Source organism: Podarcis muralis, chromosome 16 (genome assembly GCF_964188315.1).
Source record: "Podarcis muralis chromosome 16, rPodMur119.hap1.1, whole genome shotgun sequence".
Taxonomy (NCBI): domain Eukaryota; kingdom Metazoa; phylum Chordata; class Lepidosauria; order Squamata; family Lacertidae; genus Podarcis; species Podarcis muralis.
In genome coordinates, this window is record NC_135670.1 from 37,389,658 (window position 1) to 37,407,698 (window position 18,041).

The 18,041-nt window shown below is 46.4% G+C and overlaps 2 protein-coding genes across 2 annotated transcripts in view; both read right to left on the reverse strand.

The window, feature by feature from the left end:
* Positions 1–9,137, reverse strand: part of BCL7A (BAF chromatin remodeling complex subunit BCL7A) — a 28,893-nt gene extending 19,756 nt beyond the window's left edge. The window contains exons 1-2 of the mRNA XM_028710132.2: positions 8,892–9,137; positions 370–451 (exon numbers count right to left, since the gene is read on the reverse strand). Coding sequence (XP_028565965.1) covers positions 370–451; positions 8,892–8,983 — 174 coding nt within the window. The 5' untranslated portion in view covers positions 8,984–9,137. The remainder of the gene's footprint in view (positions 1–369; positions 452–8,891) is intronic.
* A 1,864-nt stretch (positions 9,138–11,001) lies between these two features.
* Positions 11,002–18,041, reverse strand: part of CFAP251 (cilia and flagella associated protein 251) — a 38,207-nt gene continuing 31,167 nt past the window's right edge. Inside the window, exons 19-22 of the mRNA XM_028710353.2 lie at positions 15,385–15,528; positions 12,134–12,362; positions 11,942–12,043; positions 11,002–11,248 (exon numbers count right to left, since the gene is read on the reverse strand). Coding sequence (XP_028566186.2) covers positions 11,079–11,248; positions 11,942–12,043; positions 12,134–12,362; positions 15,385–15,528 — 645 coding nt within the window. The 3' untranslated portion in view covers positions 11,002–11,078. The remainder of the gene's footprint in view (positions 11,249–11,941; positions 12,044–12,133; positions 12,363–15,384; positions 15,529–18,041) is intronic.

The window sequence follows — 18,041 nt, forward strand, 5'->3', positions numbered from 1 at the left end:
CTAGGGCAGCTGTTATCATCCCTTTTTCTATGCTACTTCCCTGAAGCCTTCTGATATGCGCAAGAGACTCCATTGTGGTACTGCTTTCATAAGTAAACAAACTGTAAAGTATCCCACCCACGCCCACCTCTCTTAATTGTGGTGTCCAATTAAGAACTGCTATTAAACATGTGAAATTAACAATGTGTCACTGAACTGTGTATTATTTCATGTATTTAAAAATAAAAAAATAAGAAGTGCTGCTGCGTTTGGAGGGGGGGGCAGATGGCAACTAGCCGTGCTGTTTTTGCACCTATAAGCCAGGTTCCAGGAGCCATTCGGGCTCCTGGCTTTTATATCTCAGTTTCTAACACTGCTTGAAATACTTACATCATCTACTTTGGGCTCTGTTACTGGTACCCATTTGTAAATCCTGAGGGATGTGTCACCAACCGTCACCCATTTCTTCTCCCTACAAAAAGAAAACACGTTAGTTTCAAAATAGCACATTAAAAAGTGACGTGGAAGTATATATTGTGGAAGGTCTGTAACAACCTATTCAAATTGGTTGTATGTTCTCTAGGGACCTGAGAACATACGATGATGTGTAGAGTTGTCTGCATTTAATACAGGAGACATGTTATCTTTTAAAACCAGCAGATACCTCTGCCATTTTGAGGGTTCTTGTTGGCACAGCCCAACAAGCAAAAGTGACAAAGCGAGCGAGAGAGAGACCTACCCATCCAGAGAGCACATGCACTGAACACAATGTTTTGGTCATTTAGTATGTTCACAACAGCAGATAATATCTAATTTGAGGGGAAACGTAACCGAAATCAATTTTAAGTGTTTCTCAAAGTATAAAGGTATACCAACTAACTCCAAATTCCTAGAGACAGGAATACCACATGGCAGCGTAGGTATGCCCTCCAATCCCCACTGCAAAATCCAAGCAGCTGGAGAGCTTTTCTACAATGGGAGGCTGTCAGGCTTAGACAGGAAAATTTTGGAAGGATACATGACACATGAAACTCAAATGCTAAACCAGAGCTTGCCAGTTCAGGCAAATGAGCAAGCCCTGGTATGCCTCAAACCAGGTAATCACTTCACGTGAGGCACCCAAACCCCAAACTGCTCACTCTTCACTCAATCAATGCCAAACCACTGTCTTGTGTTATGTCTGAAGCACCCCATTAAATTTCCGCATGATATAGCACACATACATGTACAGTTAACTGGAACTCAACTCCTTGCAAGTCCCAGCAAGTATGAGTAACAAAAGCAGCTACACTGGAAGGGGAGAAACAAGATTCCCTGATGGGCCAGAAGTATTAATTTGTAGAACAGAATGTGAGAGGTTGAGTGGAATTTTAAGAGCAACAATAGAATGGAAAGAGGTCCACATTATCTTTTTATCATTTCTGTGATATCACAAAGCTTGTTTTTGTTTTTAAATGAGAGACACTATGAAAATTAGCAGCAATCCCCCCATAGCTTTATTTCACCTACTAGCTATTCATCATAGAGAAAAGGGTGAAGACAAAGACTATCTAGAAACAGGGGCCATCCACATCATAACAGTGTATAGTGTCTTACAGCAGCATTTCTTACAATGGTGTTTCTGAAAACATGTATTTTATCTATTATATTAACATTCTGATCCAACAGAGCCATTCTCCATTCCTAAAGCTCAATGCCCTGAAGTGTTTATCAGTGCTCTGAAATCCAATGCACTGACCTACTACTGAAAGAAAATCACTAACGTAGAACACACTCTAAATTTGAGTTCTAAACGTAATTTGTTATTTAACAAAATTTATAGACCGCTTAATCAAAAAAGAGCTCTTCAGCAGTTTACATAAGGCTGCATGTGTAATGTAATTAAGCAATTAAGCCAATGGAAGAATGAACCTATCACTGTTCTCTTGAACACAAGACACCTGTGTGTTTCTAGTTATAAAAACAACATTTAAACGGAATCTGTTCCACAATGTATTAGAGATGCTGCATTTGAAAACCAAAAGTTCAATATACCTGTTAGCATCTCAAAGCAGCCACAAACAGCATCTTCACTCGATCAACTGTAGAATACAGGAGGAAACCTATGTTAGTATTTTTTAAAAATAAAATCTAGAGTGAAAGTTATCCCTGATATTTGAGAGTCTTCATTTAATTATGTTGATTTGACTCTATTTGGCCCAAGAGACACATTCCCTTGTGGGCAACAATCTGGGGGTCACCTGCCAGTGCGAGGGGGCGCTATTTTACCCATTGGCTAGTCCACACACTCACACATCCCTCTCTATCTTCCTTCCAGGTAAGCAGAGGACATTATCAGAGCTCCAGGACACATTCCAGCCAGGCAAAAACACTCCAGGAGGAGGTGAAGAAGGGGCAGTGAAGGGTGTGGCTAGGAAGAGTGACAAGGGCCTGGAGGGTCACATTTGGCCCCCAGGCTAGAGGTCCCCCACCACTAATGTAGATGATCTAGAGCACTGAACTCAGGCCTACATATGTTGAAAAAAAACAAGATTTAACAAGCTGCCTGAGATGTGCCCAGCAGACTAACGTCTTCTTCTTTGAGTATCCCACGCCTCTCAGTACAAACCTCTTATGAAACTTCCTTAAGATTCAAAAGCAGTTTCCCATTGCTTTATTAAGAAATACAAGTCCAAAGTCCCCTTGAGCATGCAGTGTTAGCTGCACGGTTCTTTGGGTTTGGGCCAAGGGACAGAACGCTTGAAGAATCAGGGAACCTGAGGGAATAGAGACACTGGTAAGGATATGGAATAGAAACTCTATGTCCCAGGACAGGCATACCTCGGAAGTCGAACAGAATCCGTTCCAGAAGTCTGTTCGACTTCCGAAACATTCGACTTCCAAAGCGTGGCTTCTGATTGGCTGCAGGAAGCCCCGTTGGACATTTGGCTTCCGAAAGAACATTCGAAAACTGGAAAACTCACTTCCGGTTTTTGATCGTTCGTGAGCTAAAACGCTTGACTCCCAAGGTGTTTGGGAGCCGAGGTACGACTGAACAGTATGTCCTATTCAGCCTCTATGACAGCTTACAAACTTTAGCAAATAGATAATTAGTTCCTCCAGTTTAGCAATGCTGCTTCACTGACCTGTCCTTCAAAAAGCAGTATCTAATTGGAAGCACTCTATTTTAATTACAGTTCCCCATTCCACAAACATTTTTGATATACCAAAATCTGCATGGGGTAGTATGCATGGAATAGGGCTTGCTGAGCGCAATATGGATTATAATTTGTATGAATGATACTTAGGGACGCATATGCCTTCTGCAATCTTGAATAATAAAGAAAAAACGGGAAATCAGCAGTTTCTTCGAGCAGGATTAGGATTCTACTTCACATAGGCTGCTATCTGATCTGTTTTACTATTTCCCATGACTACTTAAGATGGGTATTTCTTCTTTTTACCTACCATCACCATCAGTATTTTAAAATTAACACTTTCTAATATTTTTTCCTCCCTGTAAGCATTTCACTTGGCAGTAGTACCTCTGTTTCTTAGTTTATCTCGACCTTTCTCTATTGTGTTGTGAATGGCCTATAAGGGGGCACAATGACATTTGTTTTCCTCCAGGGAAGCTGGAGGAGGCCAACTAGGGTCAGGGACTGCTACACTTGTGCATAAAGATTTTGGGGGTGCACTAGGATTAGGTATGCAGCAGCGCAAACAGATCGGGTTGCACCTCTTTTGCACAGAAACTGACCCCCATAGATCTGGCTAACTGCACCACACCATTTCAGCAGACTAGCCCAATGATTTTTCACATCTTGGTCAAATTAAGCTTCTTTAAAATCGGGGCGTGTTTTAATCTCAAGTTCAGTTATGCATAAAAAGCGACATACTTTTCTAGTTTAACACATTATCTTAATATGGACCTAAGCAAAAGGTAGATTAATATAAAAATCCTTCTACAAACTGGTTATGGACACAAGCCAGAGTAAATTAGATATGCCTAAGTATCACTCATATCAATATGATTAAGCACATTGTTAAACACAACTATTTCTACTAGTAATAGGGTCACCTGGTTTCTATGGCCTGCACCATGCATATAGATATCAAATAAAAAGGTGAACATAACACATACACATGAGAAATACTCAACAGGCTTTGGCACTGAAATAAATCATTTTCATCATAGGTTGCCTTCAAGGCCCTATTTAACCTCATGCCTAAGATACAACTTTAGAGTTTTCAAAGGTATAGCGTATCCATCTGATAAACAGAAGGCTGCATCGCCGACACAGATGCACACCTTGAACAAGCAGAAATCCAGAAATCCATGTGCCTCAGAAGGAAAAAAATCTTTCTCTAATCCTCAAGCCACAGACAATCAACACCATCAAACCACATGAATACTGAACAATAAACCTTTCTGTCTCAAGCAGATGTTTGACTGGAGGTTGAAGAAACCAGTGTCAGTAGCCAGGCTGATTGAGAAGGACTTGTCTGTTCTCAACGGTTTAGGACGCAGAGAGCGATCCAAACACCTGAACCATCAAAGGTAGCCAATGACTGCTAAAACTACTGGGTTCCCCAAGTTTGCCAGCATTCATTAATCACACTTGGTAACAGCAATGGAATAACTTTTTGTAGAACATTTTGCCTGCAACAACCTTCCAGTGAGAGATATATGTATATGCCTTTATGTATATGTATATGTATGTATATGTATGTATGTATGTATGTATGCCTGTATGTATGTATGTATGTATGCCTGTATGTATACATGTATATGCTATTTTCCCATGACTGCTTCAGGCGGGTTTTTCTTCCTCCAGCACCATCTCTCTCTCTCATTCTGCATACACGCACGCACATGTGCATGCATGCATGCACAGAACTGTACCCAACATATAATAAATAATAATAATAATAATAATTTATACCCTGCCCATCTGGCTGAGTTTCCCCTGCCACTCTGGGCGGCTTCCAAATGAATATTAAAAACAATGCAGCATTAAATATTAAAAACTTCCCTAAGCAGGGCTGCCTTCAGATGTCTTTTAAAAATAGGATAGTTGCTTATTTCCTTGACATCTGATGGGAAGGTGTTCCACAGGGCGGGGGCCACTACTGAGAAGGCCCAACGTATGTTGGGACCCAGTGCCATACCACGCAAAGTGTCTTCAGCAATAGCAAGCTTGAAGTCTTCAATACAGTGCAGCACACAGAAGGCATGTAAAGACATTAAATTTCATGCCAACAATCTTTCATCTCAGAATGCAGAAATATCCACCAACCTATCACTGCACATTAGTAAAGGTTTGTACATTTCTTCTTGTTCTTGTTCCCCAATGGGAAAAAATAGAGGGGGGGGGGTCCTACATTGTTCATCTGAAGAACAAGATCTACATAAACTTGTGACATGAACAATCCTTTTAAGGATCTGACTAGGTTTCCCACAGCAACTGGAAGGCTGCTATGTCAGGATTGAAGTCTGCAAAATTTCTATGGCTTTCCCCATCACTCTGTTCTTGGAGGAATGAGCCAGTGTGATCACCTGTGCATAGTTGCTATGACAACAGAAGATGCTGGCAAAAAAGTTTCACTTGACTTATTTGTTAAACAAGAAGCAAGGCTCCAATTTTCTCTTCTCCACACTTTTGGCAAAGAACGACAAAAGGAAACAAGACGCACACTTGCCTTGAAAAAACAAATGGAGCATCAAGCACCCAGCTACAATGATGCTGACAATGAGCATCACCATCTCTCCCTGCATTATGTTAGGCTCCTAAAAGTGCGTGCCAGCGAAGTGCATTTTCTTAAGCGCACAACAAAAGCATTATTCCTAGAACTTTGTACTATCATTAAGACTACAAGGCTGGCAGTGTTTCGGCTTTTCAACACAATGGCTTGGATTTCTATTTTGAATTCCTCTTCTCAGTCTGCATCAGAAAAGACTCTTTTTAGCTATTTGCCCATTGCAATTTGAACTGGACTGCTCACAAACATCACAGCTTTTAAAACTGCAAACATCCACTCTGGGAAGAAAAGAAGGATACTAACTGCTTTTTCTGTATTCTGCTTGTTTATAATATATACCTATAGAAGAACTATTTTATCCAACACAAAACCCTTGAATCCAATGATTTCTGCTTTTTATGAGCTGTGCATTGGTGTAACAAAAACTCAATCACATTGTTTTACAAAATAAGCCTGTCTTGAATTACATTCATACTATGTTATCTGATCCAAAAATACCAAACTGCACACTGATTGCCTATTGTGCTTCAATAACCATTTCGCTGTATTGTTTAGCTGTGCCACAATGATTTTCACAATAAAAACTACACAAAAACCCCACAAAAGAATAAAAATGCTAAAACGTTGTAAAGATTTAACAAAAGAGGGCAATTCTACCAAGGTTACAACCTTTAATTATATAATTTCAAACAAATTCAAGTAGCAATTACACCCTCCCTGTATAGCTCCACTCAGATTTTAGAATTAAACAATACAAGCTGGAACCAATGTGATTTGTAGCACAAAACTAAAAATCTTTAAAATACGTTCACTTGGTTGACCCATTCCCATTAAAATATCGGAACACATACGCATTCTAAACTTTAACTAGGATTTCAAGAATTATCACTTTTAAGATTTTCCTCTGAAATGTGTGAGAAGCATTTCAAACAACCATTCACACTTAAAGGTGCATGAGGATTTTGAAAAGAAAGATGAAAGTCCAAGTCACTTCTGATACCTGCCTATTCACCATAATGTACTCTCCCTTCTGAATTAAAAATAAAATAAAAAAAGGAAATACCCACAGATCACAATTCACAAAGCACATTGTTCTCTTTCTCACCAACCAAACAAAAGCGCAAGGGAGCCAAGCGAAAGCAGTACTACACTTCAGGGGGTATCAGAAAGAAGGTGCACAAGGATAAAAGGAGCTACAACAGCAAATGATCATTGGAGTGTGCAGAAGATGGATCTGCCCCCCCCCCCCCCAGTGAAGCAGGAGACAGCTCACCAAGAGGATATCGGGAAGGTGCTGCCATGCACATTCTAAGAAATATATTGTGTGAATAGCCACAGAAAGCAGTAGCGCACACACACTGAACAAAGTGATGGTAAAGAGTGTCTGTAAAATTCATGGTAGGGAGAAGAGCTCACAAAGGCTACAGCACAGTCACGGGCCCCAGATTCAGTCTCTATCCAGTTAAAAGGATCTCAACTTCAGGGGAAAAACCTCTGCCCAAGACACTGAAGAGCCTGTCCTGGGCTAGATATATAAAAAATTGAATGACTGGTCTAAGAATGCTTCAAATCTAGGTCAAGGGGCAGTTGGGAGGGGAAGAGGTCATATTGGGTTCAAAGAGGAAAGAAGAGTTTGGAGAGAGAAGTCCTCCTCTGCCTCCTGCCACATTCAGCCGAACAGGATGTGGAATGGTGAGAATATTGATCTATCTCACACAACAGGGAGCACGCACAGCCAGTGGGTGTGGGAAGCATCTCTTGGGGACAAGAAGAAAGTTGACAGGAAGAAGATGCTTGCATGGAGGCCAACCAAGGAATCCATCCCGACGCATTTGCCAAATGAGTTTATGGCTAAAGGGGCAATGAAGAGAAGAGAGACAGGTGGAAGGAAATACGTAAGACCAAGGGAGAGGTTTAAGAAGATCTAACAGTGAAAAATTGGGAGGGGGGGGCTAGACATGGGTAAAGAAAACCTTAAAATAATTACAATGGAGGAAAATAGGAAGCATTTAGTAAGGAGAAAGACCCAGGTATCTGTAAAAGAAAAGGCACCCAAATTGCACTAAGATATGATACACAGGATCAGAGATAGCTCAGTCCATAGGGAATGAGACTCTTAAACACAGGGCGGTGGGCTGGAGAACCCCACATTGGGCAAAAGATTCCTGCATTTCAGGGGGTTGGACTAGATGACCCTCGCGGTCTACTTTGCCATTCTATGAAGTTAATCAAGGAGTTGAGGGTGGGGTTGCTGAGCAAAAACCATGGAAGGGTAAGGGGTGGGACAAAAACCCAAGGGACTGGGTGAGAGAAGGACAAAGAAATATATGCATAAGAAACTGAAGTCAGAAAAAGAACCCAAAAAAGAAAAAATAGGTGCCGGGGGGACTTCTAGCTGACCACAAGGGGAAGACCCCAACAAAGGGGGGGAGGGGGTCCAAGAAGTAAGGCTGCCAGGCTGCCTTGGAGGGACTCTCACTGACCAACTCTAGGGGGGGTCTATAGAAAGAAGACAACCAATAAGGGGCACAGCACCAAGAGGCGAAGGGGGAAAGCCAAGGGAAAAGGAGATGGGAGAAAAGCCCTGAGGATGTGGGGACGCTGCTGCTGCGGTGTGTGCTCAACTTATGTGCAAGAGGGGAGAAGCCTCCCAAGAGGACGGAGGTGGGAGGAGCCCCCAAGCTGCCTTGGGGGGAATAGATGGGGGGGGAGGAAGGCGACTCAGGAGGGATAGCACTAAGGGGTCTGTACTAGGAACTGGGTAGGGGGGGGGGGAGAGCCTGGGGGTTCAACAATGAGCGGGCGGAGGGGCGAAAAGGAGAAAGCCCTGAAGGGTATCTGGTGGAAACTGAGGGAGGGGAGAGATAGAAGACATATTGGAGGGGGGGGGTAAGACATATTGGGGGGGGGGAGAAAAGATGAGTAGGCCCCATGTGTGGGTGTGGGTGTTTTCACAATGGGACTCCCACCCACCTACTCGGAGGCAAGGAGAAATGTTGGCCTGTCTGGGGAGGGAGGGGGGCGCCGACACCCCCCGCGCCGCCCCTCTTCCTTTCTCCCCTTTCTCCTTCTCTCACTCCACACGCCCCCCCCCTTAAAAAATAAATAAATCTCGAGACAAAAACAAAGCCGCCTCCTCCTCCTCCTCCCTGCGGCTCAGCCTCGCTCACCATTTGCGCACTTTCTCGATGGCCGCCATCACCCGCTTGATATCATCCTTGGCGCGGCTGCGGGTCTCGGCCCGCACCGACCGGCCCGACATGCTGCCGCCGCCGCCGCCGCGAGCGAGAGCCCGGACTCCGGCTGGCTGGCTGGCTGGCGCGCTCCCTCCCTCCCGCGCTCGCTCGCTCGCTCGCTCCCTCTCGCACTGCTGGGCCCGCACCGGCAGAGGCTGGGAGCGGGAGGAGGAGGAGGAGGCGGAGGCGGAGGCAGCTCCGTCCTCGCTCGGCTCGCTCCGCGGCAGCGCCCCCGCACGCACGCACGCACGACGGAGGCGCCTTCGCTGGCTCCGCCCCGGAGGGAGGAGGAGGAGGAGGCGAGGCGAGCGGGGCACTGCGCAGGCGCCAACCCGGCGGACGCGCGCCCTTAGCTCCACCCCCAAGGCGAGGGGGGCGGGAACGGGGCGGGGGGAGGGGCGTTCCCGCGCTTTTGTCCTCTGAGGGAAGCGGCGCCGCGCCGCAGTTCGGTGTGAGGCGAGCGCCCTTGGCCGGACGCGGCGATGCCTGCGCTTTCCTCCGAAACACCGGGGCAGGCATAGGCAAACTCGGCCCTCCAGATGTTTTGGGACTATAACTCCCATCATCCCTGACTACTGGTCATGTTAGCTAGGGATGATGGGAGTTGTAGTCCCAAAACATATGGAGGGCCGCGTTTCCCTATGCCTGCGCTTGGGGGTTTCCTCCGGCCCCCCACCCCTTTTGTCTCCCACCTGGCTTCTTCCAGCTCGATGAGTTTACCTCAGCATTTATTTATTTCCTTCATAAAATTTATACACAGCTATTGTAAAACAAACACAAACACGGACGGTCTCGAAGCGGGTTCACGAGAAGGGGCTGCTTCATGTGGTGCCTGTTTTGCTTTTAAATGCACTTTGCATTGTCCCTGTGTCCTACTGAATTTTTTGTTTTTCACTCACAGTTTCTTGTTATATACATCATCGCCTTAAGATTGTTGTACGGAAGGTAGCTGATGAATGAACTAAATAATGCATAGATCTGGGAGATTTGTGCTGTATAGAAACTGCTTGTCAAGTCAGTTTAATAAGTATGCAGATTAACTGTGTCCTTTGAGGCAGTGGTGCAGCGTGGTTTTGCCAGGGCCAGGCAAGTATTTTGCACCCGCTGACCCAGGCTCATTCATGGTTCCTTGTCATCCTGGGGAAAGGTGACCAGTGGGATGCCGCAGGGTTCTGTCCTGGGCCCGTTGTTGTTCTAAAGGTAAAGGTAAAGGTACCCCTGCCCGAACAGGCCAGTCTTGACAGACTCTAGGGTTGTGCACTCATCTCACTTAAGAGGCCGGGAGCCGGTGCCGTCCGCAGACACTTCCGGGTCACGTGGCCAGTGTGACATCGCTGCTCTGGCGAGCCTGCACCAGCACAGCACACGGAACGCCGTTTACCTTCCCGCTATAAAGCGGTACCTATTTATCTACTTGCACTTTTAAGGGTGCTTTCGAACTGCTAGGTGGGCAGGAGCTGGGACCGAAAGACGGGAGCTCACCCCGCCGCGGGGATTCGAACCGCCGACCATGCGATCGGCAAGTCCTAGGCACTGTGGTTTTACCCACAGCGCCACCCGCGTCCCTTTGGTGGTTGTTCTACATCTTTATAAATGACTTGGATGAAGGAACTGAAGGTGCGCTAATCAATTTTGCAGATGATGCCAAGCTTGGGGTGCATAGCTAATGCCTTAGACAGAATCAGAATTCAAAATGACCCAGATTGGAGGACTGGACCCAAAGTAACAAAATGAATTTCATGAGGGACAAATGTAGGGTTCTGCACTTAGGCAGGAAGAACCAGATGCACAAATATAGGGTGAAGGACACCTGGCTTACTAGCAGTGCACGTGAAAGGGACCAAGGGGTCTTGGTGGACCACAATCAACATGAGTCAAGAGAGTGATGCAGCTATGTGTTCCCTTACCACCTCTTTTCCTATCATGGACTGCAGATCCCTCCTTGCCATCATTTATTCTGTTATCACCAGAAAAAATCCTTCATCTTCCATGACCCTGGCTCTGATCATTTTTATTTCAAAAGAAAATACAATTTCTAAAGTGATGCAAAAAAATAATAATTTTTTTATGCAGCTACAGCAATGTGTTTTCTTTTTAAGGCTTAAGAACAATCAGCGGCCATTAAGATTTAATGATCAGAGTGCTGCTCCCAGATTCAGGTTCATTTGTGGTCTTTGTTGTTTCCGTCTCTGTCCGTCTGGGCTCAGGAATTGGTAAGTCAAGAATGTCTGTTATGAAGTGCGTGGCTGTGATTTCCTCTGGAATTTCTTCCTCAATAAAGGCATCTGCACCTGAAAGGCGAGAGGCATTGAAATGGACGTTAGGATTCAGGACAACGGAGATAATGATGTTGCATCTGCACCCGGCTCTCCCCTCAACAGCTTACACTAGGCTGCATCATTCATTCTGCTGATGTTTTCACAGTAAGTGAACCCCAGGGGCGTACAAAGTGGGGGGGCGGGGGGGTGACAAGATGACCCCTGCCTCCCCCCAGCTATAGAGCGGTCATACGGACTATGCATGTGCAGCAACCGTACGGGATGCCACACATGCGCACTCTGTACGGGATGCCGCACATGCGCACTCAGTACGGGATGCCGCACATGCACAGTCCGTACGGGACGCCGCACATGCACAGTCCGTACGGGATGCTGCACGTGCGCACTCCGTACAGGATGCTGCACATGCACAGTCTGTACGGGCTGCCGCTTGCACATATGTCTGTACGGGCTGCTGCACATGCGCACTCCATACAGTTGCCGTGCAAGCGGCAGCCTGTATGGACTGCGCATGTGTGGCAGCCTATACAACCCATACAGCACGAGCAGCAGCCCGTAAGGAGTGCGGCATTCCATACGAAATGCACATGTGCGGCATTCTGTATGGCATGCGCATGTGCAGGATGCCGCACATGCACACTCCGTACAGGCTGCCCTGCCCCAGGAGCCAGAGAGGGCTCCTCCGCCACTGCTGTAGCCAAGTACCTGTAGCGTCGTAGGTGCCAACCTCCGAGCGGCCCCCCTCAGGATTTGCGCCCAGCAAAGTGGTGAGGCACTCTGCTAGCTCCTCTTCTGTGAAATGCTCTCCTGGGTCAAATAAGGTAAAAACACAACCTGTTAGCTTTGTGACAAATCCATTTTGGGGCCAATGCTGCCCTCCTCTGGGTTGAGGCCCACCTCTCTGTTGTAGCAGCAACAGCAGTTCATCCCTACTAATGGCCACCTCACTGTTCTCATTCTCATAGCCCAGCACTTGGAAGGCATTTTCTATTTCTTTTAGTGAGAGCCCAAAGGCAGGCCGGTGATTCACATACAGCTTGATAAAGTCGCCTAAATTGATGTCGGTCACTTGCATGCCGGTCTCCAGATATTCACTGAATTTGACTTCATTTAGCATGTCTTCAATCTAAAGGAATAAAAATGTGCCTTTGTAAATGGAGATGCTGACGCCACTGGAATGCTTTGACATTCTGCGCCAAGGCAACAATAAAAGACATTTCATGGCCACTGAAAAAGGAACACTTTGCCGCCTAGAGAGGTCACATTTCCCAGCCCTCCAACCCATGCTCAGAAGGACTGGGAATAAATGGTTTGCATGATGTTCCCTCTGAGTCTTACCCATTTGGCTGCCGCTGTTTGCAATGATGTCCAAATATATATTTGTTCCGTTTCTATGCCATCTGTGTACCAAAGTCTGCTGGGTGGTTTACAAAATCAGTAAAATATACAAATACAATACAGTTCAGTTTAAGCAAACTGGTTTGCTGTTACATCTGAATTAACAGACCATTGTTTCTAATGTTGCTCCACCCTTGTGGGCCACTGTTTGGAGCAGCATCTGATAATTGTCCAGAAAAGCAGAAAAACCACACAAAGCATTGTTTGCACAAACGGCCTTTTTCAGACATAAAATTAAACCATGGTTTAATATTATATGAACAAGCAAATGCTGCGTGGAACCTCTATTTTAATTCTGCTTCCAGATAATTGTGGAAAAACCATACTTCAGCAGTGTTAAAGAGCTCAAGGAGATGCAAGCTTGGAAGTCATGAACCCTGGAGAACCCTAGAGAAGGGATGAACCCTAGAGAATGATGAACCTTCCCCAACTAGAGATTTAACTTTTAGAAACTTGGGTATTGGGGTAGAAGCTGAAGAATTGCTTCTCTCTAGTAACCCGCTATATGCCCACTCAACTGCTTCAGTCTGCAGAACTGGCACTGTTACAGATGTTCTGAATTTATAAGGAATCCAAATTCTAGTGTGGCAGCACCTACATTTTGGAACCCCCTGTATATTGACATCAGGCAGGCACTGTCACTAGACTCTTTTCAGTACCTGCTAAAAACCTTTTTGTTTAGAGAAGCTTCCCCAGATATGTGGAAAGTTAATGTGCATTTTAATCTGCTGTTAGTTGTTTTTACTGGTAATGTCATTGCTTTATTCTTTTAAAAAAAACCAATTTGATGTTTTTCACAACCATGTGGCATATACGTTTTAAGAAATCAAATAAATAAATAAATGCACACACCCCTCAATAAAAACCTCCTGAAAAGGAAAAACAGAGGTGGTGATTTACCAGCCACAGATACCAGATAATCAGATCTGGTCCTGAGAACACAGATTCTGTTAGGAGTGAAAATAGATTTATGAATGAGAAGGAAGAAGAGAAGTGACACCACTTGCAAGGCTATTATAATAATTACTGCTCCCGCCATAAAATTAGAAATATCAGTTTCTCTCCACGACCCTCATCATCCCCAAGAGTCATTTTTCCAAGGATATGACATGCACAGGGGGAAAGGAGTCGCAAAGGATTAGTGGGGTGGGGAGAAGAGCTGGTTCTCTTTTCACACCCTCTGGCTGTTTCATAAAAGTGGGGCAGCTCCAGCGCTGTTCTTATTGTGCCTGCGCGTTTCTGCTCAGCGGAGGGAAGTAGGCCATGAACCCTCCTCGCTACGCTACAATGCGCAGGGAACTGGGCTACATGTTTGGTCACCCTTGAAGAGCTTTTCCTGTCCTTCTGCCACCAACAGGCACATTCTCTTTAAAGCACACACAGAGCCTGCAAAGGGAAGATGCTGCTTGGGCTGAACTGTCTCCACAGCCCTGTGCAATCCTGAAACACAAGGACACTTTTTGCTCAGTGGGGCTTCCACAACGTGCACCTTGTTTTGCTACTATTTCTGCTCTGTCCCTGTCTCTCCCACCCTCAGGACTACCTGCCAGCAATGCCCTTTGGTGGTTTCCGCCATCCCTAAGTGACAGAAGAGATACAGCTGCAATCACTGACGCACACTTTCATTGCTTCTGAGCAACTGCCTATAGGATTGCTCTGAAAAAATAGGCATGCACAAGAAAACCTACAAGGGAGCTTTTGGGTCTCCCTGGAAACCCCTTCTCTTCAATGCAGTGCCATCTGGCTCAATACATAAGCTGCTGCTTTATGCAGAATCAGACCGTTGGTCTATCAGTACTGTCTACACTGACTGGCAGTGGCTCTCCAGGTTTGTCTCTCTCAGCCCTACCTTGAGATGGCAGGTATCTGTGCCAATTTCACATCAAAAATATATCCAACCACTCAGTCCTCTTTTTTTAAGGAAAAAAGTTGTTGGTACTCAGCATGAAGTGTTGCAGTACGTGCCACACTTTTAGCATTGGGGGGTGGGGAAGGTACCAGTACTTGAGTAGCCCCCAGAAAAAAAGAGGGGGGAAATGCAATCACCACTGCTTGCAGTACCTGAACAGTACCTTCAGTGGCATATATAGTGGTACCTCGGGTTACATACGCTTCAGGTTACATATGCTTCAGGTTACAGACTCCTCTAACCCAGAAATAGTGCTTCAGGTTAAGAACTTTGCTTCAGGATGAGAACAGAAATCGTGCTCCGGCGGCACGGCAGCAGCAGGAGGCCCCATTAGCTAAAGTGGTGCTTCAGGTTAAGAACAGTTTCAGGCTAAGTACGGACCTCCGGAACGAATTAAGTACTTAACCCAAGGTACCACTGTAGCTGGAATGGTGAAATTTACAGCAGGAAAACAGCACAGGGCCCTTATATGGATCATTTCCCCAGTCTTCATCTCTCAACATTTCTGCAGACTACTGTCAGTATATGTATGCATACGTTGAGAAATTTAGTGCAAATTTCTGATCGTATACATATTTTAATAGGATATTTTTCATGCTTTACAATTTTTTGCAAGCCATTTCCCCATATATAGTACACCCCCCTAAATAGGGGTGCCAAAACTTAGGCCCCACATGGTGGGTGCCCAGCACGCCCCACAACGTCAGGACACAGTGACACCGAGTTGTGGCCAACATTGGGAGCGGGGGGTGTTGTCTGGGGAGAGAACCAAAATGGATGGATTCTTCCATTCCGTTCCTACTCACAGGTTTGTGCAACTCTCCCCTGTAGTAATACTGACCTGTTCCTCAGATGGGTAGAAGCCCATGGCGCGCATGACAAAAGGGATTTGCTCCAAAGGGATGTGTGTGGACACCTTTCTGGGTTCCATGGTGTCAATACCTTGATGACGCAGCTGAGCGTAATAAAAATAGTCTTCCAGCTCCTGGAGGAGGGGGAAATGTAATACATAGCCCATGAGGAGAAGGTGAGGGAGCAGAGTCTGTTCAGCCTGGAGAGCACATGGTTAAGAGAGGTAACTGGGTAGCCACCTTCAAATATTCATTTACTGCCACATACAGTACATTTGCACATTTCTTTTCTCTTGCTCCAGAGGGTAGGAACGGAACCAATCAGCTCAGATTGGGATTAGACCAAACATTTTGAAGGATTTCCTGGCTACATGAGTTGTTGGACACACTGCCGTAGAAGATGGCCAACACAAAAGGTGATGATTTAGATAGCTAGATAAATGATATCATTAATAACCATTTCCTCTAAACTTGAACCCTGACATTTGGTTCATGTTTCATCTTTTAAAGAACCATGTAGTTGGGGGGAAGTGATCAAGTATAAATGGTAAAATGCAATGGCCCCATGTGCAAAGCAACCAACTGGACATGCAATAATGGCTGGATCTTGAAACAGTGCTGGCTCCAGGGTTCTGGGACCTTCAATGGGGCACTTGAATCTGGGGGAGGTGAAACATGGGGCTGCCTTTGAAAAGCATTTGGAAACTTCAACTGGTGCAGAACGTGGCTTGCTAGTGGGACCCAGCAGCAAGGAACATATTACTCCAGCATTCACTGGAAGCACGATTTGAAATACAATAGTGCCTCCAGTATCTGAGACAGCCTCTGAATATCAGTTGCTGGAGAACATGAGAAGGAAGAGTGCCATTGTGCTTCTGCTTTGCTTTTGGGCTTCCCATAACGAGCATCTGGTTGGCTCCTTTGAGAACAGGATGTGCCTTGGGTCTTATCCAGGAGCCAGGCTCTTCTGATATCTTTTGAACTTTAAAACCTGAAACAATATGGGTGAAATATACTCAGAGTCGCAAAGTGATTTCATGCTCTTTATTCAGCTCATAGTGGTGAGGAGGAATGAATGAATGTCTGAGGGGTCTGCTTTATATACATTATTTACACAATGGGCTGCACATGATTGGCTAATTCTGGAATTCTACTGTAAGCCAATCAGGTTGTGGATTCACTTCTATCTGGAGCATGATTGGGTGGTTCCTGCCAACCAATCATACTGCTGCATTGTTCTAAGACCAATCAGACTGCTGCATTCTGAATCCTATTGTTCTAGGACCAATCAGACTGCTGCCTTTTGGATCCTATTGTTCTAGGACCAATCAGACTGCTGCAGTTTGGATCTTATTCAATTCAGTACATAACACCCCTCCCCTCTAAGTTCCAGTCCTGCCCGGGAGGTCGCATTCATAGTCCTCAAGGTATGCCGGCGGCCTACGTGTGCGTTGCGGCCTGGGGTGTTCCCTGGTCTGGGGTTCAGGTTCTGGCTCGCGTTCCAAGGATGCTGGCTGTGATGGGGCTGTTTGGTCTGGTGCAACCTGCTCGCTCAGTCATAGTTCTGGTTCCGGTGTCCTTTCGGCCTCACGGGTCCTCTCTGTATTTACTGATTCTGCCTCTCCTGCTTGCCCTTGCTGCTCTATGGGCCTCACTGCCCCACTGTTCCCTTGGGACTCCTTTGACCTCCTCCTCCTGGTTTTCTCCCGGGAATCGTCGCCGTATCTGGTCGCAGTGGCGGCGCCAGCATTGCCCCCCATCTGTTAGCACCTCGTACGACACGGGGCCAGTGACCCTGGTGACTGTGGCGGGTACCCATGCAGGGCCTGCCCCAAAATTCTTTGCGTACACTGGGTCCTGGGCCTCGAAGGTCCGGGGGTTCCTGCCTTCCCCCACCCCTACCTCATCCTGAGCTCTATCGGGGTGAAGGCGGTCCAATCTGATTGCAAGGCGCCGACCCATTAGTAGTTCAGCGGGGCTCCGGCCAGTCGTTGAGCTGGGGGTGCTGTGCTGTGCTAGAAGGAATGTGGCAAGGCGGTACTCCCAATCCCCTTGCGTCATGCGGCGAAGGGTGTCCTTGGTGGTCCGCACCATGCGTTCTGCTTGGCCATTGGTGGCCGGGTGGAATGGCGCTGAACGGATGTGGCGGATGGCGTTCTGCGCTGTGAAGGTTTGGAATTCTCCTGACGTAAATGCAGTCCCGTTGTCTGAGACGAGAGTGTCAGGGAGCCCGTGGGTTGCAAACAGCCTGCGTAGTACCCGGATGGCTGCGGACGTAGAAGTGGACGGTACCAGTGCGACTTCCAGCCATTTGGTGTAGGAGTCCACCACTATGAAGAATGTTTTCCCCTGAAAGGGGCCAGCGAAGTCCACATGCAGGCGTGACCATGGTGCTCGGGCGGACTCCCAGGACTGGACTGGGGCCCTTGGGGGATCTGGGCGGGATTCTTGGCAGGCCTCTATCTCTCCGTCGATCCCCGGCCACCACACATAACTCCTGGCAAGGGCTTTCATTCTTACTACCCCTGGGTGTGTCTCGTGTAGGGCTGTGAGGACCCTTTTGCAGAGGGGCTGGGGAACAACGACCCTGCTTCCCCATAACAGGCACCCCTTGTGGGCTGACAGTTCATGTTTGCGGGTTGTGTAG